Source organism: Cyberlindnera jadinii (genome assembly GCF_001661405.1).
Source record: "Cyberlindnera jadinii NRRL Y-1542 unplaced genomic scaffold CYBJAscaffold_1, whole genome shotgun sequence".
In the NCBI taxonomy this organism is placed as follows: domain Eukaryota; kingdom Fungi; phylum Ascomycota; class Saccharomycetes; order Phaffomycetales; family Wickerhamomycetaceae; genus Williopsis; species Williopsis jadinii.
The window spans coordinates 1,391,783-1,412,661 of record NW_017963652.1 but is presented as its reverse complement, the minus strand read 5'-3'; the positions used below and the strand labels follow the sequence as shown (position 1 = coordinate 1,412,661).

General features: G+C 43.5%; 9 protein-coding genes across 9 annotated transcripts; 5 read left to right on the top strand and 4 right to left on the bottom strand.

The window, feature by feature from the left end:
• Nucleotides 1-445: 445 nt before the first annotated feature.
• DIE2 (dolichyl-P-Glc:Glc(2)Man(9)GlcNAc(2)-PP-dolichol alpha-1,2- glucosyltransferase) lies at nucleotides 446-1,978 on the top strand (the record flags this gene model as incomplete). The annotated part of the gene is made up of 1 exon (XM_020213263.1): nucleotides 446-1,978. The coding sequence occupies one exon, from the start codon at nucleotides 446-448 to the stop codon at nucleotides 1,976-1,978; it is 1,533 nt and encodes a 510-aa protein (XP_020073402.1).
• Nucleotides 1,968-3,568, bottom strand: ZPR1 (zinc finger-containing protein ZPR1). Its single transcript, XM_020214135.1, has one exon. The coding sequence runs from the start codon at nucleotides 3,522-3,524 to the stop codon at nucleotides 2,040-2,042; it is 1,485 nt and encodes a 494-aa protein (XP_020073401.1). The 5' UTR covers nucleotides 3,525-3,568; the 3' UTR covers nucleotides 1,968-2,039.
• Nucleotides 3,569-3,812: 244 nt separating this feature from the next.
• On the top strand, nucleotides 3,813-5,548 carry MTC6 (Mtc6p). Its single transcript, XM_020214134.1, has one exon. It carries the CDS (start codon nucleotides 3,836-3,838, stop codon nucleotides 5,375-5,377), a length of 1,542 nt encoding a protein of 513 aa, XP_020073400.1. The 5' UTR covers nucleotides 3,813-3,835; the 3' UTR covers nucleotides 5,378-5,548.
• Nucleotides 5,545-5,975, bottom strand: RSM27 (mitochondrial 37S ribosomal protein mS33). The gene has a single exon (XM_020214133.1). The coding sequence runs from the start codon at nucleotides 5,941-5,943 to the stop codon at nucleotides 5,614-5,616; it is 330 nt and encodes a 109-aa protein (XP_020073399.1). The 5' UTR covers nucleotides 5,944-5,975; the 3' UTR covers nucleotides 5,545-5,613.
• A 588-nt stretch (nucleotides 5,976-6,563) lies between these two features.
• RPS0A (40S ribosomal protein uS2) lies at nucleotides 6,564-7,451 on the bottom strand (the record flags this gene model as incomplete). Its single annotated transcript, XM_020212335.1, has 2 exons — nucleotides 6,564-7,067; nucleotides 7,401-7,451. Coding segments are annotated over 2 exons (555 nt in total), but the record flags the coding sequence as incomplete, so codon positions are not given.
• Nucleotides 7,452-8,010: 559 nt separating this feature from the next.
• On the top strand, nucleotides 8,011-10,260 carry CYBJADRAFT_165654 (ferric reductase family protein). Its single transcript, XM_020214132.1, has one exon. It carries the CDS (start codon nucleotides 8,141-8,143, stop codon nucleotides 10,202-10,204), a length of 2,064 nt encoding a protein of 687 aa, XP_020073397.1. The 5' UTR covers nucleotides 8,011-8,140; the 3' UTR covers nucleotides 10,205-10,260.
• Nucleotides 10,261-11,276: 1,016 nt separating this feature from the next.
• AMA1 (Ama1p) lies at nucleotides 11,277-12,353 on the top strand (the record flags this gene model as incomplete). Its single annotated transcript, XM_020212457.1, has 1 exon — nucleotides 11,277-12,353. The coding sequence occupies one exon, from the start codon at nucleotides 11,277-11,279 to the stop codon at nucleotides 12,351-12,353; it is 1,077 nt and encodes a 358-aa protein (XP_020073396.1).
• A 50-nt stretch (nucleotides 12,354-12,403) lies between these two features.
• On the bottom strand, nucleotides 12,404-14,609 carry GPI1 (phosphatidylinositol N-acetylglucosaminyltransferase; the record flags this gene model as incomplete). The annotated part of the gene is made up of 4 exons (XM_020213525.1): nucleotides 12,404-12,410; nucleotides 12,460-14,186; nucleotides 14,399-14,404; nucleotides 14,493-14,609. The coding sequence occupies 4 exons, from the start codon at nucleotides 14,607-14,609 to the stop codon at nucleotides 12,404-12,406; spliced, it is 1,857 nt and encodes a 618-aa protein (XP_020073395.1).
• A 1,408-nt stretch (nucleotides 14,610-16,017) lies between these two features.
• Nucleotides 16,018-20,871, top strand: CCH1 (calcium channel protein CCH1; the record flags this gene model as incomplete). The annotated part of the gene is made up of 2 exons (XM_020213262.1): nucleotides 16,018-17,835; nucleotides 17,869-20,871. The coding sequence occupies 2 exons, from the start codon at nucleotides 16,018-16,020 to the stop codon at nucleotides 20,869-20,871; spliced, it is 4,821 nt and encodes a 1,606-aa protein (XP_020073394.1).
• Nucleotides 20,872-20,879: the final 8 nt, after the last annotated feature.

The following is a 20,879-nucleotide window of genomic DNA, read 5'->3' as shown; positions in this document are numbered from 1 at the left end:
ACTTCTGTTTTGAAAGTCAACGCTGTTGATGACAAGAAAAAGCCATCACTTATTAATCATCAATGAGCACACATCCTTGACACGTTGCATATGAATCTGTTTCAACAAGCAAGTTGAGATCATCTCTATTGATAATCGTAGGAGAAATCGAGCTGCTTCTCTTCAACGATTGATTGGATGCTACGACAATGCCTAACACAGGTTAACTTCATCAAGGACATTAACGTGAGTTGTATGGAGTACCTGCAAAATCTATGCAGGTTGCGTAAACAGCCACTTTTCGGAATATTCCGAAAACAGGTGTTGGTTCAGGAACGCCCTCGTTAGCGTAAACTGGTTGGGGCCACATACTATATAGCTTTCGCAAGTCGATGAATCAAGACTTGGCCCTGTACTACTTCAACAGAGGGCTTGAGCTGTACAGCATCCAGAAGTCTGGCCAACCATGAGTGAGCCTTCAGATAAAGATGATAAGAGAGAACCCTTCAGTACTGCAGCGTTCGTCCACTCCAGAGACTTAGAAGGCGAAATCACGACATCGTTCATTTTCAACTGGTTTATTGGATGGCCATTACTGGTGATCCTCTTCACTTTCCTAACATATACTCTTTCGACGCATTACGTCACACATAAGTTCATTGATGAGATATTCCATGTCTCAATGGTTGAGCAGTACTACGGTGGTGATCTGCGTACTTGGGATCCCAAAATCACCACGCCACCGGGGTTATACTACTTAGGATTGGTTTGGAGTAAAATCGTTTCAATATTACCCATCAAGTGTAACCCTGTTGGGTTGACTTCTTTGAGGTTATTGAACACATTTGGAGGCACAGTCGCTCTACCAATAGCTTTGAACCCACTGTTCTTACTCAACCCGGTTGGATGGTGGCCAACGTCGATAATGCTTTTTCCTGTACTGTCAACGTATTACTACCTCTTCTACACCGATGTATGGAGCACCGTCTTCATCGTTGCATCGCTCAGCGTTGCTATCGGAACACCTTGGAATGAAAAGCTCAGCATCAGAGTTAGTGCCTTCTTAGGGTTTTGCAGTGTTTGGATGAGACAGACAAACATTGTGTGGAATTTGCTGATCCTCGTACTCGTCATCGAAAGAAGGGCCATGATTCAAAAGAACTTCACAGATAGTTTCCTTAATAACTGTATCAAGTTTGTGATACAACTGGTTGATGACTTCTATGATTTCACTCTACCGTATTTAATCAATTTTGGTCTCTTTACCTTTTTCCTTATATACAACAGAGGCATCACCTTGGGAGACAAAGAGAACCATGTCGCTGGTCTTCACATCATGCAGTTCTTCTACTGTCTTACATTCATCACAATCTTCACGTGGCCTGTGTGGCTGAACTACAGCTACATCAAGAGCAGCATCAGAAGATACTACTATCAACCATTCCAGATGTTCTTGGAGCTCTCGGCCATCATGCTTGTGATTCGCTTCTTCACAGTGGCCCATCCATTCCTGTTAGCAGATAACAGACACATTACATTTTACATCTGGAGGAAGATTATCAACTTTAGATGGTACACCAAATACCTCATGGCCCCTATTTATCACTTCTCCGTCGTGACTGTATTCGGGGCTCTCATTGATGACTCCTTCTACTTTAACTCGGTGGATGAATTACCTTTCAAACACGCAAGAGATCTTCCTTTGAAACTGACAGGGATCTCCATCATCACGTTGACACTATGCATCTTTTTTACAGTGGTTCCATCTCCACTGTTTGAGCCACGCTACTACATTCTCCCGTACATCTTCTTCAGAATCTTTGTATCTGTGATCTATGAGCCGTTCCTTCCAGGCGAGCCATTAAGTGGTATTGTATTGAGAAGGTTGAGCACCGAAGTTGCCTGGTTATTGGTGGCTAACGTTGCAACGATAGGCTTATTCATCTTCAAGACATTCACGTGGGAAGGTGAAGAGTCACTACAGCGTATTATTTGGTGAATTCATGGCGTGTGTCTAGATTAAAGAAAAGTTGTGTGTTATAGAGAAAATTTCACGGTGATTAATCAACCTTCATATCGTTCAGACCAAGAGATTCATTCTCCTCGAATGTTCTATCGTAGTCTTCAATGGTCATGTTTGGATCATCATCTGGGGCGTAAACGTTTTGAATGTATGAACTTGCCAATGGATCTTCCATGTGGACGGTGAATTTGATCTTTCCGTCAATAGCGTCTTGCAACTTGGTGAAGAAGGAGTTCCACTGCTCCTTGGCTGCTGCATCCATGGAATCAGATGTCTGTGAGAACACCTTGGAATGCAATTCATCGTACACTTGTCTCAAAAGACCCTCGATAGTAGTGAAACGGCCACCTAGCGTACCTGGAGTAAGATCCAAATGCAATTCTGGAACTGTCAGACCACAAGTTTCCGATTTCAATATATCTCTAGCCAAATCTTCTGGATCGTCAACCTTAAGAGAGATACGACGACCCTTTTCAGGGATTGCACCTCCCGTTTTAACTTCATTGGACTTGTATCCACATTTATCGCACGTGGTACTCATTAGAATAACATCCTTGAAATGTGGGATATTCACCTGTTTCATATGTGTGACACATGGTGAATAACATGTTGGACAGGTAGCCGCAAAGTTTTGAACCTCATTCTCGAAGTTCTCTATGTCGGTTGCATCAGAGATGAACCCAGAGGCAGTTGGGTTTCTAGTCTTGTCAGCTAGTTCTGCAGCTCTCTTTTGACGAATTTGAGCCAATTGGTCCTCAGTAATGATACCAACCTGAACGTTCTGCTCATCCGTTCTCGTGTACTCAACATGCGACCACTTGTGTGCCGGCTCATTTGGAATAAATTCAATCCAGGAGTTTCCAGCAGGGTCATCGAGTTCAAACGTTAGGGGAAGTGTTCCTTCCTCAGCATTCAAAGTGCTTTGAACCTTCTTAATGAATTGTTCAATCTTATCATGGATCTCTTTGTTCTGTTCCAATCTCGAAGGTTGGTCTGCTTTCAAGTCATCAATCATCTCAACCAGTAATCCTTCAACGTTTGTCAATTGACCTCTCTTTGGTGGAATTTCAATGTCTAGTTCCACAAATTTACAGGTGGCAGTCTCCTGCTTGATAACCTGTCTGTTGAAATCATTCTTCTCTTCGATCTTAAGAACATATTTAGCGCCCTTTGGTTGAATAGCACCTGCTGGTTGCAACTCCGAATTCTTGAACCCACAATGAGGACACTCGAATGACATCAGAATCACCTCCTGGAAATATGGAATCTTCGTCAAAAGCATTCTGGTGACACCATCCTTATGACAGTTCATACAAAGAGACTTGATCTCTTGCACTGGGTGACCTTCAGCATCCTCAGCACCGGTTTGACGAATGCCTTCTTCATTGAAATCCGTCTCTTTGGAAACTTCCTCAGCAGCTTGTCCCACTGGTTGGAAGAATTCTTCCTGTTTAGCAGCGGTGTCGGTAGTTTGTTCTGTGCTCATATCTAGTTTTGGCTTCTTATTGATAAATTCGTCCATCAATGGGCTGATAAGAGCAGATTCCTATCTTTATAAGCTCCCTCCGTGAGAAAGATTGGATCCCAAAGCTTCCAGAACAGCAGAGAAAAATTTCGATCGATGGCGATGAGGTGGAAAAGTTGGCTAAAGGTACTAAATAGGAAATATTCCTATTGTATGAGTTCCGAGGGATTATATCACGTGAAATGCTTTTCAATCATTAACCGGATGTGATACTCACGGTATATGCAGCTACTTTCTTCTAATGGTATAACCCATAATACCTTCTACAAATGAATCAAGCCATAAGGGAATAGCTTCTTTCTTGAGTGATGAACCTGACAGCTGCCGACGGATCTGGCAATTCAGCAAGGCAGCGAATAGCTTTAAGGTCCCAAAGAGATGTCAGTGCTAACGTCACCATAGATCAAGTTAGTACCCGAGGTGTTAGCCTATCAAGTGTAATCTTTGAGGAGTATGGATATACCTCTGATGCATTAGTACAACTGTACACGTTGTTAGATTCTGGGATACACTCTGTTGTTGCTGATTTATACTGGAATGAGGGACTGAGGCGGTTCCAACTATGCCCCGTTCCCTTCGACAACATTTTATGGCAGTTTGAAAACAGTACAGTGAGGTACTTTGAGGAAGGTACAAGTTCTTACCAATGTGAGGTTGGATTAGGACTTGAAGATTTGATTTATGCAGTCTCGGAGTATTTGGATGAATCCAACACCAATCTGAAAGCGGACATAATGGTTATGATATTCAACATCATTTCCATTGGCAGCGGCCGACAATATGATGCCTCACTACAAGGAAGCCCCAACAACACCATTGCAAATACTGCTTCTTACTTCTTCGGATCGAAGTTGTTTACCCCGTCATTATTGGAAAACCAGGATACGTTAGATTCCACCAGCAACAATCCAAATGGGTACCCTACTCTTCAAGATTTCCTCTTCAACCAACTGCACAGAGTACTCACAGTTACCTGGAAGAGGTCACTCCCAACGAATACCACATACAATTTATCTTCAGACAATGGTGTGGTGTTCAACTCGTCATATTTCGATTCCTTTACGCCTTTACAAAGCGTCTACATGGATAATGTTACAGAGAGAGCCACTGTGCCTTGGAGGTTTTCATTTGATTCCGACGAGGACGAGTTCACGGCTTCATCTATGAATAGCGTTGTTCTCGAGGGTTACTCGCCTATTTTAGACCATGACAGTGGAAATGTGAATCAAACCATAGCGCTTTTTAACCAATCTTTATGGTCATGGGATGTGAATGAGCCTAAATCTCCAAGTGTTGCTAAAGCAACAGATGATTCTAGTGATAACTCCTTTTCAAAAGATGCGTATAGGTGTGCAGTAATTGGTTCAGACGGTCTATGGAGAGTTGCAAACTGTTATAGCGATCATCGTGGCGCCTGTAGAGGATCCAACGAATTCGATTGGCGCACAACACGCAATGTCGGTTCATATTTTAACATGGATGATATGTGCAATAATATTGAAGGTGACTACACGTTCTCAGTTCCAGAGACGAGTTTACAGCAAAAGTACCTAGCCAATTACATCAGTTCACAGAACATCAGCGCAACAGTATGGATCAACATGAATTCCATCGCAGTTGAAGATTGCTGGATCACTGGAGGCCCTTATGCCAATTGCCCCTATCAGAGAGTCCAGTCAAAGAGAAACTTTGCAAGAATGATTGTGCCTGCGTCCGTTGCAGCAGCTTTCGTGATAGCAATGATGCTACTGATGAGATTCCGTAAAGTTCCAATACAGAAAAATCGGAAACGTTGGCGTCACATTGAACGTGAGAAGACAGAAGGTGAATACGATGGTGTTCCTTCATGAAGGCCCGCTATATGTGTGGGGTTTCACTAATGATTTTAACGACCTTTTCTTTCTAATACTGAGATAGACAAATAATACCAAGATGGATAGATATTACTTAAGCAGTCAGAAAACACTACAATCTTTGTTGTCAATCAATATATACAAATACACATGTATTCATTTGCATCATCAGTTGGGGACAATGGAAAAATGCTATATACAGTAAAATCTGTGCCCACCCTCCGTACTTAGACTCACTTCTTCTTCTTCTTACCGGAATCATCAGCCTTTGATCTCTTCTTTGCTGGTGCACCCTTACCTCTTCTCTTTCTGGAGCCCAGGACCTCTAATCTGTACTCCTCCTCAGGATCTATGAACTTGTACAATGGGAATCTGGCATTCAACTGCTTCGTGGTGATGAACTCCTTTGGGCCATAGTATGAAGAAACTACCGGCCCCTTTAGTTGTTTCTGCAAGATCTTGGAGCCAGTACGTTGCGGTATCCCGGTGGGCGTGATATTGTGGAATATCTTCGCTTGTAGCTTTGCAACCTCTAAGAGGCGAGCTTTGGTAGGAGCAGACATCCTTAACTACTTTCTGATGCCCTTGTGCTGTTGATGGAAAAGAGCCGCCAACGTGAACAGTTTTTCAAAAGCTCAACACCGCTTTGTGGTTGGAATATTTCGCGAATTTTCTCCCACAACAAAGAGCTGGAACACTAAACACAACTGATGAATATCAACCTGTGTATAAGCTTAGATCTTAGTGAGTTCATATGAGCTTGATGTTGTGAGCCTATCTGCCAACTGACGTTAATCACCGTCAATAGGTTTATTCATCTGTTAAAGCGCTGTGTACTACCAAATGATATCAACTGCTGACTACGATGAGACTGCGGTACCATCATGGGCTCGACCAGCAAATCACTACAGCACACTCTCCAAGTCCAAACAAAGATCATTTTACATTAGATATATGAAGATTTTTGCAACCGTTAATACACAAATCACCAAGCAGCTTGAGCTGGAGCCTCAGTGGCCTCAGCGGTCCAGTCAGCTGGAGCCTCAGTAGCTTCAGCGGTCCAGTCAGCCTCAGCTGGAGCAGACCAATCTTGCTCCTCAACTTGCTCCTCAGTCTCCTCCTCGGCTTGCTCCTCAGCAGTTGGCTCAGCCTCTTCTGGGTCTCTGTAGAAGTACAAATCTGGCATGATGTTCCATGGCTCCTCACGGGATGGGAGGGAACCTCTAAGACGCAAAACCTCACGGGCCAACAAGTACCAGATCAAACCGATGGAGTGCTTACCCTTGTTGTTGGTTGGGATAGCGACATCAACGTACTCGGATGGAGAGTCCAAGTCAGACAAAGCAATGACTGGGATGTTAACGTAAGAGGACTCCTTGATGGCTTGAGCATCGGTTCTTGGGTCAGTGACGATGATCAAACGTGGCTCCTTGAAGGAACGGGTGATGTAGTTGGTGAAGTTACCTGGGGTGAAACGACCAGCAATGGCAGTGGCACCGGTGTGGGCGGCAAACTTAAGAACAGCACGTTGACCGAAAGTACGGGAAGAGACAGCAACAACGTCAGCTGGGTTTGGAATAGCAGCGATGACACGGGCAGCAAGGACAATCTTCTCCCAAGTCTTACCAACGTTGATCACGTTGACACCATCTGGACGGGTCTTGTAAACGTATGGCTCGTTGTGAACCTAGAGTATTATGGTTAGTATCTTCTGTGAGGATAAATTTCAGATCTGTTCATGGTAAAGTTTGCCTCCGGTTGTGAATGGATACGATGCATCTGTGGAAGCACCTTATAAGGGCCAAATGTCTGCGTAAAGTAACCCATTTTTGATGATTCAGTCAAAACTATCATGTATCTCATTCTCTACGATTAAATTGCACCTTGGGTAAAGAGCTCCATATGTAGAGGATGATTTCTGAATCCTCATCCTCTTGTCATCGTAACTTTTCACGCCTACTTCATTCACTAACGGAATCGACAAACTCTCTCAAACATCTCTTCTGGACAAATGACATACTTGAACGTTCTTGGAACCCAAGTGAACGTTAGCAGCCAAAAGCAACTTGGCATCCTCTGGGGTAAGGTCGAAACTAGCTGGCAAAGACATTGTGTATGTTCCTAGTTGGTGTGGTTGTGCTTACCTATTGGTGATGTTTGAAGTGAAGATAAATTCAAATATTTCAGCGTTGTCGCGCAAAATGGGACTGCGGAAAAAATCTTTGAGTTAGCGTGTGTGGTGCGTACCATACATGTAGGCAGAAGAATCTCTTGTGTGTGTACCTATCAAATCTCTGCCTAGCCATCAGAGTCTTGGGCAGGGCTGTAACCAGCTTCCTCGCGATTCCCACCTAACAGAGCTTCCTAGACAGGGGCCGAGGATTGAAAAACAACAGCCCTGGCTCTTCGAAAAAGTCCATGCTACTCATCTCGCACTTCTGTTTTCTTGAAAAAAACGGAACTCTGGTGCAAGGATGTTAGAAGACATGTGGCGTTTTCCAAAAATATAGCCCTAATAGATGGCACGTGATGAAGTGTCCCTATATTTTGAGTAGCCCTACTGATGGAAAAGATAAGTGGCGAGAAAAGTCAAAGGACGAAAACCCGATCTTCCAAGCATTTCGAGTTTCAGAGTGTTGATTATCGGCGTTTTACCCTTGAATCACTGAAGATATCTGCTCGTCGTTACTGGGAATCATAATACAGTTTTTGACCCCCTTTCACATAAATTCAGGTGAAGAGTCTTGCTGATCCCTTCCCATGTCCAATCACAAGTTGGCAGACCCATCCTATAACAAACAGGAAGTATCACAAATGTGGGAGACAATATTATCATGTCTTCCACACTGGTTTGATAACATCACAAAAGATGAGAAGAAGATGAGAAAAAAGGTCACACAGCGATATGCGAACATGACCCTTGTGGGATCGATATTGTTGATACTGTTGATACCTGTGTGGCGCCGACTTGCACAAAGGCTTCACCTAAGGATGGAAATTAAAACCAACATTATTTGTATCATCACCTTGTGGACCGCCATTACTGTTGGCGCTACAACTCTACAGTCTCAGAATGATCTCCTGGTAATCGCAAAGAGATTGGGTAGGATTCCTGTGGCCCTTATGCCAGCACTTCTTTTGTTAACATCAAGGCCTTCACCTTTACCAACAGTGCTGTACCTTACGCTATTGCCAATTCATAAGTGGCTCTCACGTATTGTTGTTATCCAAGGTCTCTTACACACAATTCTGTACCTTTTTTACTTCAATCATAAGGGGACCATGTCGAAAGTCCTCAAATTGGAGAATATCTATGGGATTATCGCTATGGTTGCATTTATATTGATTGCCATCACAAGTCTTCCAAGAATACGAAGAATCGCTTTCAAAGTTTTTTATTTTACTCACTATTTAATGACATGGGTCTCAGTTCTCGCATTATACTTTCATGCACGTCCTGGGATCCCAGTGTTCACTTCTATCAATATCTTGATATTAGTTTCACAAATCGCATATCGTGTGCACTACACGACACTGACAAAACTCACGGTTACACCAATGTCTCCAACTTTAGCACTTGTTGAGTTTCCCATCAATTCTATTGCAAGAAGTATGGAACTGCCGGTAGGTCATGTTCGCATAAACAATAAGCATAGAGGTCTCAAGGCACTTTGGTATCATTTGGTGCCATTTCAACATCCATTTACAGTTTCAAGTTTACCCACGGATGAAACCGTCAAGCTCATTGTTCGTCGTGGAACGTTTCCATTGATCTCTAACCATCATTATTATATCACAGGAGCTTTTGAACCAGAGCTTGCATTCATTCATTCAAAAGCTAAAAAGAATAAAAGTGTTCGCCAGCCTCTACTTGGGGGACAATTCGGGGGCCCGATGGACTATAATATCACAGCAGAGCGTGTGTTGATCATCGTTGGTGGATCTGGAATTTCCTTTGGATTACCATTATACCGTTTATTAAACTATAACGGTATTTCTGTGAGGTTGATCTGGGTTTGTAAAGATATAAGGGACCTCAACATATTGAACTGGTTTCGTGGTATACAAGGTATCGAGTGTTACATTACTGGTGAAAATGATATAGAAGTTGACTACTATGATGATCAGAAGCATGGCTTAGATGCACCAACTATCGAGTATTATGGCTCACTCGATGACGATGCAAGTGAAATAGACTTCACCACTTTGGGCCGTGAGTACAAGGAAGCACATAATATAGGACCATCATCGCCGCTATCGTTATCATCGCCACATACGGTCTTGACACCTATGCCGTCGCTATCACCTTTGAAGCGTGTACCAAAGTACGACTCTGCACCAGTTAAAAAGGTTCCTTCGTTCAAACGTCTTGCCCAGGCCAAATCCGTCCCTGTTTTACACCCTGATAGACTGTTAGATAAGCCATCTACAAAATCGCTCAATTTCCATGAGAACATCCACATTGCAACTTCAGGTCAGTGTTCCTTCACCACAACTCCGCCACACTTAGCCCATCTACCAAGAAGTGAGCTTCCAGAGTTCGAGAAGTTAAAACTACCTGCGTCCGTGAGAGTATTTTCCGGCAGACCGAACTTGGGAGCAGAAGACTACGACTGGTGTACTCAAACATCATGTATTGGTCCTCGTATCGAGCATGGAAAAAGCGTCTGCTGTCGTGATGTCCAAGATGATGGCGCACACAAAAGAGTCAACAAAGAAAACGTATGGGTTATAGGCGCAGGACCACAAGGCCTTGTTGATGAAGCCGGTGATTGGGCAAAGGAAGGTGGCTTGAGATGGCATGGCGAATCCTTTTCTGTATAGTGATGTTTATTTTAGCATTTCGTAATCAATTTGAATGACCTATTTATGACTGCAACAGTTGGTTACCTCGTACGCTCTAATATCAGTTCATGTCCCCCCCCCCCAAGTCTGTCCAAGCTCTGGTGGTGTTTGGGTGTATCATGACACAAATCCTATGCACTCGGCTACCGGAGAAAACGAGAAACGAAACTGTGTGGGGGAAGCGCCCGGTTACATTTAATCAACATTCCAACGGCTTTGTACTTCGAGGCCACTAAGTAACAAACATGGGAGTCCTTTCGTTTAGATCCACAAATCTCTTAAATAAAAGTAAATTATCATCCTCTCATTAACTCCCCACCAGTATATAGTGCCGCAAGCTAGTTGTAGCACCAAAACTTACTCCTTTGCTACCAAATACTGCTCCATTGCTTTCTATACAAGGCTAATAAATTTTGCACCAATCACTATTGAAGGCTGCTGGGTAGAGGTTTTCCACTTCACTGCTTAGTGATAATCTCTGACCTATAACCAAAGACCAAATTCATCAGAGCCAGATATAAAATATTGTCTCCTTGAAAATTTAGACATGTTCAGGTACTTCAATGACTCAGAACAGTACAAAGCACAGCTTGCACCGACAGAGCAGAAGATAATGGATCGTTTCATTCCAAGGGTGCTGTCATCACACTCATACAGATCACGCCTGGAGGAACCAGTCGTTGTTGACGAAGCGCTCTTGAATTTGGGCTCCACCTCGATCAACGAGGGATCGAGGATGCTAGACATCACAGCCGCTAGGCGCTCACTAAGTGACGAACGCTCAGCCTTGGAAGATGTCCATAGCAAGGCGATTCGAGACCTGTTGGAGTTTATCCCAGATCGCAGAGTGTTCAGCTTTGTACCCCAGACACCACAGAGACGGTCATTTACATCTGGGTTGGCCGTCAGCTCCTCTGGCGGTAAGACTGCTAGTGAGTCTTCTGCAAACAGTGGAAGTGGCGGTATCTCAGCAAGAAGTAGCGATATATTTTCAAGGGTTATTGGTACTTATTCTTCCTCCAGAACGTCTTTTGAATCAGATATCTCTTCAATGGCTTCACCATCGAAAAAGCGCAAGGTTCCCATCAAATCAAACATACCATTAAGGGTCCTAGACGCGCCAAGTTTGACTAACGACTTCTATACCAATGTTGTCTCGTGGAGTCGACAGTCCAATCGAATCGCTGTGGGGCTAGCTTCAGAGGTTTATCTTTGGCGTGAGGATGAAGTTGCTTGTCTCTTAGACCTCCCTGAAGGCCGCAGTGTTTCTTGCGTGAGCTTCTCAGACGGCGAGTATATAATTGTGGGTACCAAGGAGGGAAATGTATATTTGTTCTCGCAGCTCAGGTCCACAATGTTGGACCATTACTTCAATCAATCCAATGGTGTTTGCTGCATAGAATGGTTCCCCAATAAACCTAATACTTTTCTCGCTGGAGATGACAATGGCTTAGTGTTATGTATAGAGATCCTTCCTCCCGGAAAGCTCAACTTGATTACCAAGTTTAAATGCCACCAGCAACAGGTATGTGGTATAGCCATTTGCTGTGATGGTAATCAAGCTGCAATTGGTGGAAATGACAATTGTTGTGCAATATGGGACATGAAAACTGTCACGCAGCCTAAACTCTTGTTTCAGCTTCCACATCAAGCAGCTGTAAAGGCAGTGGCTTATTGTCCTTGGTCAAAATCGCTTTTAGCTACTGGTGGTGGGTCTAAAGATCGAACTATTCGTTTTTGGCATTCCAATTCTGGCACTCTTTTAAACACGATTGAAGCCAGAGGACAGGTCACTTCGTTGAACTGGTCAAACAGGAAAAAACAGATTACGCTGACGTTTGGATTTGGTGATACAAAGAAATCGAAATTAATCATCGTGTATTCATACCCACAAATGGAGGAGTTGATCCAGGTTGATGCTGCTCCTAATCTCAGAATTCTTTCATCTGCACTTTCACCAGACTGCAGTACACTTTGTGTTGCCTCAAACGATGAGACTGTCAGGTTTTACCAATTCTGGAACCCAGATGATAGCGTGATAATGGAAAGCCCAGAAGGTGGTGTTTTTGGTAGCGATTTGATCGATCTCAGTGAAGGTATGACCGAAAGAGGTGATTCCATCCGTTAATCAAAATGACCACTCCTGTTTTGTAGCCTTTTCGGGAGATCTTGAGTTCCTTATTTCCTGTAGAAGCATCTTTGTAGGCATGTGATCTGAAGGTAAAGTGGAGTACAACAGCTTGTAAAACTTGTTTCTCTGAACGTAAACTGGACGGCCAACCAATAGTCCTGTAATAACAGGAGCACTCAAATACGACTCTTGAAGTTTTTGTAAGACATTTCGGAATGGAGCAAACATATCTGTGAGTGCGATGGGTTTGATACGTAAGTGTATATACCCATTTAAAGACGAGCATGCCACTCCACCAGGAACCCTCTTGTAGTCTTTGACTCTTGACAGGAGTATAAACAGTGGAAAGTGATTCAGCAATGACATGGTCATCTCCAATAACCCAGTGATTAGAAGAATAACAACTGCTGTGATGGTGAAAGTCAAGTAGAATATCAGCACTGTTGGCAACAAAAACGATAAGACCGTGAATATAAGGGTTCCCAGTAGTTGTTGGTCAAGTGTGTAGTCGTTCGAGTCCACTCTATGACGTAAAACGTTCTTCTTTTGCCCACAGAACAATCTGAACAACGAGCGAATTGCACTGAGCTGTCCATGATAGATCTTTGCGCTGGCCAGATAGAAGTAGTAAATATGGAAAGTCAATATTGATAGCATATCAGAAAACACTGCGATTCCAAACGTGGCACCAAACAAGGATGACACACTGATAATACGTATCACTGTACTGTAGTTTGGCCTTAAGCGGTCAATGAGCGCCATTTTCCAGAATTCTATTATCCATCTGAAGAAATCACTCAGAAATGCAGACAATTCGTTGTTGAGTTTGATGCCACCAGGTGCATCCATAAGCCACATGAGAATGCTGTTCAAATCAGAGTAGAGCACCTTTGAGACCACGTACTTATCAAAAACGTTGACTATTTGATTTTTGTTTTCATTCAGGAAAGAGCTCACGACATACCCCAACGTTACGTCGTTGATCACAAGCCAGAGAGTATTGTAGAGCCTTATATACTCTGCAAACTGGTCCTTTGGTAGCAGCTTGGTCTTATGAGATTCCATCTGCCGTGAAGTGTGTAAGTATTGAATGGGCAAGTAAGAAAACTGTTGTAATCTCAGATCGATCTGTTGTGCTGTTGCAGAAATGTCAATCAAGCGTGGTAAGTTTGATGGCATCTTCATGTTCATGATATAGATAAGCCATAAACTGATGTGCCGTGCAGCAATCAGCGTGTATAGGTAAGTTATCGATAATGGTTTGAGCATCTTGGCCATGATCCTGAATATCATATATGGTATTTGGGAGATCTTCTGTCGCAACTGCCTGCAAATGGAATCATCCAGCCAAGTCTGTTGCATTTGCGGAATCTGGGTCAAAAGCAAAGTTCTTTTAATCCAGCACCTGTTGAGAGTCTCCACTGACTGTGTGAAGTGCAAGTCCTGTGGTGTGAACGCACGCTTGTGGCCATGTGTCCTCACCATGTCAACATACGGACTCGTCTTTTCATTAAGACTTTGGGAAAGGTAGAGCTCAATCGGTGATGCTGTGTATAACTGCATGGACCTCGGTAGAGGTGGCTCGAAGCTTACAATCATCGAATCTCGACATGCGATGAGGCCCTTGTCATCCAGAAAGAACTCTTTCCAGTGCTGTGAACCGTTCTTTGCAGGAGCATCGCCAAAGTATCCAACTATCGATACATCTGTCTCCCTACAATTCAACGACACCGAGCCATTGGCCTCAAGCCTCAGCACACGCGTGTCCACAAGCTCAACAACCTTGTTGTAAGTGATCACATTCACAACAACCACGCTGCTGTGGTTCACCTGCAGCCCCAGCACCAGACCATTGAGCGCCCCAGCTCTTTCAAGAGAGCTCAACAGATCGACTGGCCAATACACTTGAAACATTCAACCCCTGTGATATGGCAATGTTGCCCACTTTATCGACCAAAGCGTCCTGTCTGTGCCAAAGCTCAAGATGACGTAGACGGCTTGAGAAACACTGCGACACCACATCTTCGTTACGGGACACATACATATACCTGTAAATCCCAGATGTTGTACGGTAACCAACCTAAAAGGGCAATCCCTTGTTTGGAGAAAAGGGCAAAAAAGGCAGCTTTCACATACACACAGGATCCTGTGTATTGAAGAAGTGTTCGTCCTCCAGTCTGCGAAGGGAAGTGTGAGGCGGTTTGCTTTTGTTCGACACGCTTTGGCCCGCTCTCTCTTATAAGAACCTTCCATTTTGATCTTTCAAGCGTGTGGCCCGCAAGCACACAGCCACCAAGGGAGACCCGATAAATAGAAGAACGTGGGGACTCTGCGGTGAAAACGAAGCGTAGACAGGTCACTGCGCCGTATATAGCCATACATCTACTTGCTAGCGTCTGTGGTTGATACATAGGCGCACACGTTATTGAGGAGCCATACAAAGATGGACAGACCTGGGACAAGAAGGCCGTCAGATAGTGAGTTGAGGTACATTCCACAGTTCCAGATCAGTGATGGCTCTGCGCTTGAAGATGATGCCAATGACGAAGATCGGCTTCCCGTTGTTGCTAATGACTTCCTGACACCAGGGGATAACAGACAGAGTTACTTGTCTGTGCGTTCACCAGGATCCTACACGAGGTCAGGTGCACGCTCACGGTCCTACTCACATTCACAGTCGCATTCGAGAGACACATCCAGGTCCAACAGCCCAACAAGGAGGTCTCTGTCTATTTTCCGCTCACAGTCCCCTCTGTCCTTATTGCCTTCAATATCAAGAAACTCTGACGTTTCAGATGACCGGCTTGAAAACATGTCCTTCATGGATGATCTCGTCGGTGCCGATGACATATCGGAGCTGAAGGCGGATATCAAGAGTGCACTCGGTGACGGTGAAGACAATTCAGGGGCATGGCTTGCACCTGCACAGTCCAGGTCGAAGAATAACTCCAAGGCGAGTCTCTTGTCTCACGATAGCGGCATAGAACTGGATGTTATCAAATCCAGAGATGGTGAATACCAAGACAATGAGCCGGATTCATTGGCCGATGCTTCACATGCTCACCAGCAACAAAGAGGCCTCCAGAATACGAAAACGCTGACCGTGGGTGACCTGTTCAAACAGATCTATGATAAGTTCGTGAACAACGATGGAGGAAGGTTTGGCTATAAGCGTGGGCTTCCAAAGCTCGATGAAGAGCAAAACATTGGTGATTCGTTTGAATCTCGACCTCAACTGCCCATTAGGCTCTATGGTAATTCGTTGAAACTGTTTTCTCCACAGAGTAAGTTAAGGCATAGACTGGCCAAGATTCTCTTGAATCCTTGGGCAGATAGAGTATGTGGTTTGATATTGCTGCTCCAGGTTGCACTCTTAGCATATCGCCAGTGGAATCCAGAGACGCCAGTGGGTGTCGTCACGTTTGGGGTTAAATGGTCTGATTGGTTCATACTCGCCATCAACGTACTCTTCACAGTGGAAATCGTCATCAAGTGCATCGCTTGGGGTATGTGGGACGACTCCCAGGCCTATAAGGCGTTCAGCTTACAATACTTGGGCATTCGGGAAATTTTGCGGTTACACAGGGTGAAGGAGTTCTTTCTCCCTAAGGGAACGGACTATACACTGTCTGCAAAGAGAGAGGATTATACAAGACCATTGATGTTCAGTACTGGACAAGAAGGGAATTTACCGGTACCTAGGGCTTATCTCAGAGGAAGCTGGAACAGAGTGGATTTCGTATCAACGATTTGTTTCTGGTTGAATTTCTTCCTCAGTGTTGATCAATTCAACTCCAGGCATCACATATCCTTATTCAGGGCACTGGAGTGTCTGAGAGTTCTCCGTATAACAACACTTACTGAACGGATCGGACTACTCATGAAAAGTATCAAACTGGGATTACCCCAGATCATCGACGTCCTCATCTTCTTTGCCTACTTTTGGACATTGTTTTCGATTATAGGTGTTCAAAGCTTCAAATCTTCCTTGAGGCGTTACTGTGTTTGGACAAACCCCGATGATCCATCTGACACTTACCAAACAGAACAATATTGCGGTGGCTCCTACTATCGTAAAGCCGATGGCACGTTGGGAAGGAGGCCATATGTGTTACTCAGTGGAGAAAGAGGGCCCCGGGCAAAAGGTTTCCTGTGTCCTGTGAACTCGGAGTGTATTGAACTCGAGAATGCTAATCAGAACACTTTTAGCTATGACAATATCCTGAACTCGTTTCAAATGACCTTCGTCATCATGAGTGCGAATACTTTCACAGACATTATGTACGATCTGATGTACTCGGAAAGCTTGGCTGCCAGTATCTACTTTGTCTGTGGTACGTGTATCTTGTTTCTATGGATGGTTAACCTACTTATTGCCGTGATCAACTCTTCGTTCTCTATTGCCCGTGAGACGGATGAGAAATTCAAAAAGAAGGGAACAAGAAACGGTGATGTAGACCTGGAATTCGACTTTGTTCTTGGTTGGCCTTCCCGGATCTACACTAAAGTCAGAAAGCTATTTGACCTACTCACAGTGTTGGGACTCATCTTTTCTTCCAGCAGCACAGATGGTGATGATCTGCTATTTAGAGTGCAGTGCTCGTTGAGTTTCATCTTTGTTCTTGAAATAATCTGGAGATTCTTCTGCTACTATCCAGAAGGTTCGAGGTTCTTTAAGGTCAAGCGTAATATCTTTGATCTCTTGCTTACACTGGTCACTTTGATAATGGCAATACCGAATGTTGCACAGAACATGGGTAGGGTCTACGCTTGGCTAACAGTCTTTCAGATTGCCAGGTTCTACAGATGTGTTCTTCTTTTACCCTTTGTTAGAAGATTATGGGTTCAAGTTTGGGGAAGTGTCAATCTGATATTGGATCTATCACTGTTCTATTTCCTTCTCACTTTCGCTTGCAGTATCATCTTTGCGAGATACTTTGAAGGGTATGCAACCTTCGATGATGATATTTTGTTTCCATTGAGCACTCTTCCAAATGTGTTTTTGGCTTTATACGTTATCACATCTACTGAAAACTGGACTGAGATACTGTATGAAATGCAAACGGTTGCCCCGAATAAGGCATCCATTTTCTTTCTGACTGCCTTGACCATCATTTGGTTCATTCTATCCAATACTATTGTGTTTAATCTTTTCATTGGTATCATTGGAGACAGTTTGAAAGCCTCTGAACCAACCAAGAGAAGAGAACAAGTGAAGAAGTTTGTATTTGTTGACTTTCCAAGAAGGCTAAAAGCAATGACCAAGACCAGTGTTCTTCAAGATCTTCGCTTAAGAGTGTTCCACGGACGTCAAGATCGAGACATGAATTTAGAAGTGGAGAAGCTGCTGCTCAATGGTGCTGCTGTACAACAGTTTTTGCAGGATGAGCTCAATGAGAGTGAGAAACTGACGGAAGATGATGTGAAGTTTTATCATGAATCAGATTCCAAATTCATGAGGTTCATTCAGAGAAACTATGTCACATTTCTCAACCTTGAACCAGTGAAGAAGCTCTGGAGATCGTTCTTTTGGGACACTCCAGACAGCAAGAATCCCTTTTTTACAGACCTGAAGATCAAAATTGCAGGAACAGACTACACGACACTGCATACCAATTATCAAACAGAAACGCAGAAAGCTGATGAGGAAAAATTGAAGTTTCTTCGAGATAATCCAAACTTCAACAGAACCCTATACCTTTTCACACCAAGACAACCTCTGAGAAAGATCTGTCAGTATATCTGCAAACCAAGTGTTGGAGTCAGATACTTTGGAGTTGAGCCTAATCGTTACGCAAACACTGTCTTTAGCATAGTGGTGGTTGCAGGTACTGTAAGTGTTGTTGTCAGTGCCTGTATTACGACACCTCTGTACAGGAACATTACATTACAAGGAGTCTGGAACTGGCCTTTCGAAGTGGAGCTTGCATTCAGCATCCTGTTCATGCTCGAATTCTTGATTAAGGTTGTTGCAGATGGTCTCATCTTCACACCTAATGCGTATTTTCTCAATTCTTGGAACTGGATTGATTTTATCGTCTTGGTGTCTCTATGGATAGATGTGGTTGCCAACCTGTATGGGGACCAGGTTCTAGGACGAGCAGTTAGTGGAATCAAAGCACTCAGAGCACTGAGATTTCTGTCAATCAGTGAAACGTCTAGGGACATCTTTCACAAAGTCATTATTGCAGGTTTCGGAAAGATCATCAGTGCTAGTCTTTTGTCTATTACTTTGATTGTTCCATTTGCAGCATGGGGTGTGAACTTATTCAAGGATAGACTGAGTTCGTGTAATGACGGGAGTGGTCTAGACGGGTGTATCGCTGAGTATTCAACCGAGGTGTTGAATTGGAACATTCTCATGCCGAAAGTCTACTCAGCACCTATTCTTGAAATGGATGATTTTGGATCTTCTTTATTAACGCTTTTTGAAATCATATCTTTGGAAGGTTGGGTTGATTTGCTAGAGAACATGGTGAACAGCACAGGGGTCGGTACACCAATGAGACTATTTGCTTCGCCAGAGAACGCAATCTTCGTGGTCATTTTCATTTTCATTGGCATAGTGTTTACGCTAACGCTTTTCATTTCTGTGATTATCACTAATTACGCAAGGCTATCAGGAAGTGCCTTTTTGACCCTTCAACAAACTTCTTGGAATGAGGTGAGAAAACTTCTATCACAAGCACAACCTAGAAAGAGACCTGTGAGAGCAAACCTCGGGCCGTTCCGTCAGTTTTGCTTCCAATTTGCTGTTGAAAAATCACAGGCTATCATTGCTCTGCTCCAATTCTTTACATGGATTCATATATTAGCAATCTTACTCGAAATGTATCCATCTCCAGATGCACTTGATGACTTCAGATACTCGATCTACATTACTTCATCGACCATTCTTTTGCTGTTCACGTTGATGAAGCTAGTTGCTCTTGGACCGAAAACTTTCTTCAAAGTGAGGTGGAATGCCTATGAATTCATAGTTTACATGGGAGCCTTCATAACATCCTTCATCTCCTTCTTCGTGTCAAGAAACACGATTTTCGCTAATATCAACAAACTTTTCTTGGTGGGTATTTTCACAATGTTGATCCATAGCAGTAACAGACTGAGCCATCTCTTGAAAATTGCCTCCGCAAGTCTTCCTTCATTATTGTCTCTAGTCCTGACGTGGGGTGTCCTGTTTCTGGTGTTTGCAATTGCTTTGAACCAATTCTTTGGTTTGACCAAAGTGGGACCAAACACATCATCCAATTTGAATTTGAGAACGGTTCCCAAAGCTCTCATACTTCTTTTTAGAAACAGCTTTGGTGAAGCCTGGAACTATACTATGCGTGATTTCGCCATAGAGAGCCCCTTCTGTACCAACTCGGGTGTTTTTAACACTACCGACTGTGGTGATCGTCAGTATGCTTATATCATCTTTATTCTCTGGAACATCATTTCCATGTACATCTTTGTCAATATGTTCATATCCCTTATTTTTGAGAACTTCAGTTATATTTATAAAGATAAGAGTGGTACCAGGATGCTGACGAGAGAGGAGATCAGGCATTTCAAGACCGTATGGTCTGAGTTTGACCCCATGGGGACGGGATACATACCTCTATCTGACTTGTCTGCATTTTTAGGTGAGCTCCAGGGATATTTCTCCTTTAAAGTATATGAAGGAAGATGGACTATCCCTGAGCTGAAGAAGGCATTCATCGTTCGAAGAACATTTTCCACCAATTTGTATGACGTTGATGTTGATATTGATGGGTTGAATAGACGGCTTAGACAGCTAGATGTCGATAATGCTAGAAGCCGAATCAAGAGTCACCAGAAGTTTCTTGAGGAGGTGAGGTTCAATATGGAACGCTATGATGAGCCAGGTGTGTCTTTTCATAGGGTGATATTAATGATTCCGTTGTACTCGAGATTTGATGAGAATAACTGCTTACAGTTAACAGAATTCCTCGACCGTCTTGTTGTTTCTAGGAAAATCTTGGAACGTTCCAAGTTGAAACGCCGTTTGGAAGTATTACAAATGGTCTTACCCCGTTTGTCATATTTACGACTTAAAGGTGGTTTAAAGGCTGGTGCAGCTGCCTCAGCTGGGAGACCCACTTTGGTCTTGAGCCGTTTCAAAGATCTCCGAGACGATAGCTCTCTTTTCGAATCACCATTCTCTCCACAGGTTCCACGTGCTCCTCGTATGGCTACACCTCGAAACAGCTTTGATAAAAGTGTTGATAACTCCTACTGGTCACCACCTTCAAGAGCTGCGAGAGGTTCTCGTTCAGAAGATGATCTTATGGATGAGTTGAGTGGAATCGCTGGAGACTTGAAAAATTCTCTTTGGAGAAATGAACTCAAGGATGTTGGTGATGATTTGAATGCTGCTTTGAACAGACGGTCCCGATTGTTAGGTCACAATGCTGAGGATGCTAGTGATGAGGATGTTACCGTGGAAAGGTTCAGTTTTGACGAGAGTAAAAATGGTGTAGGTTCAAATGCTGATCGAAAAATTACCTGATCCATACA

Excerpts from the sequence above, each read along its gene's own strand:
- RSM27 (XM_020214133.1), bottom strand. The coding sequence starts at position 5,943 with ATGTCTGCTCCTACCAAAGCTCGCCTCTTAGAGGTTGCAAAGCTACAA.
- CYBJADRAFT_165654 (XM_020214132.1), top strand. The coding sequence starts at position 8,141 with ATGTCCAATCACAAGTTGGCAGACCCATCCTATAACAAACAGGAAGTA.
- MTC6 (XM_020214134.1), top strand. The coding sequence starts at position 3,836 with ATGAACCTGACAGCTGCCGACGGATCTGGCAATTCAGCAAGGCAGCGA.
- ZPR1 (XM_020214135.1), bottom strand. The coding sequence starts at position 3,524 with ATGGACGAATTTATCAATAAGAAGCCAAAACTAGATATGAGCACAGAA.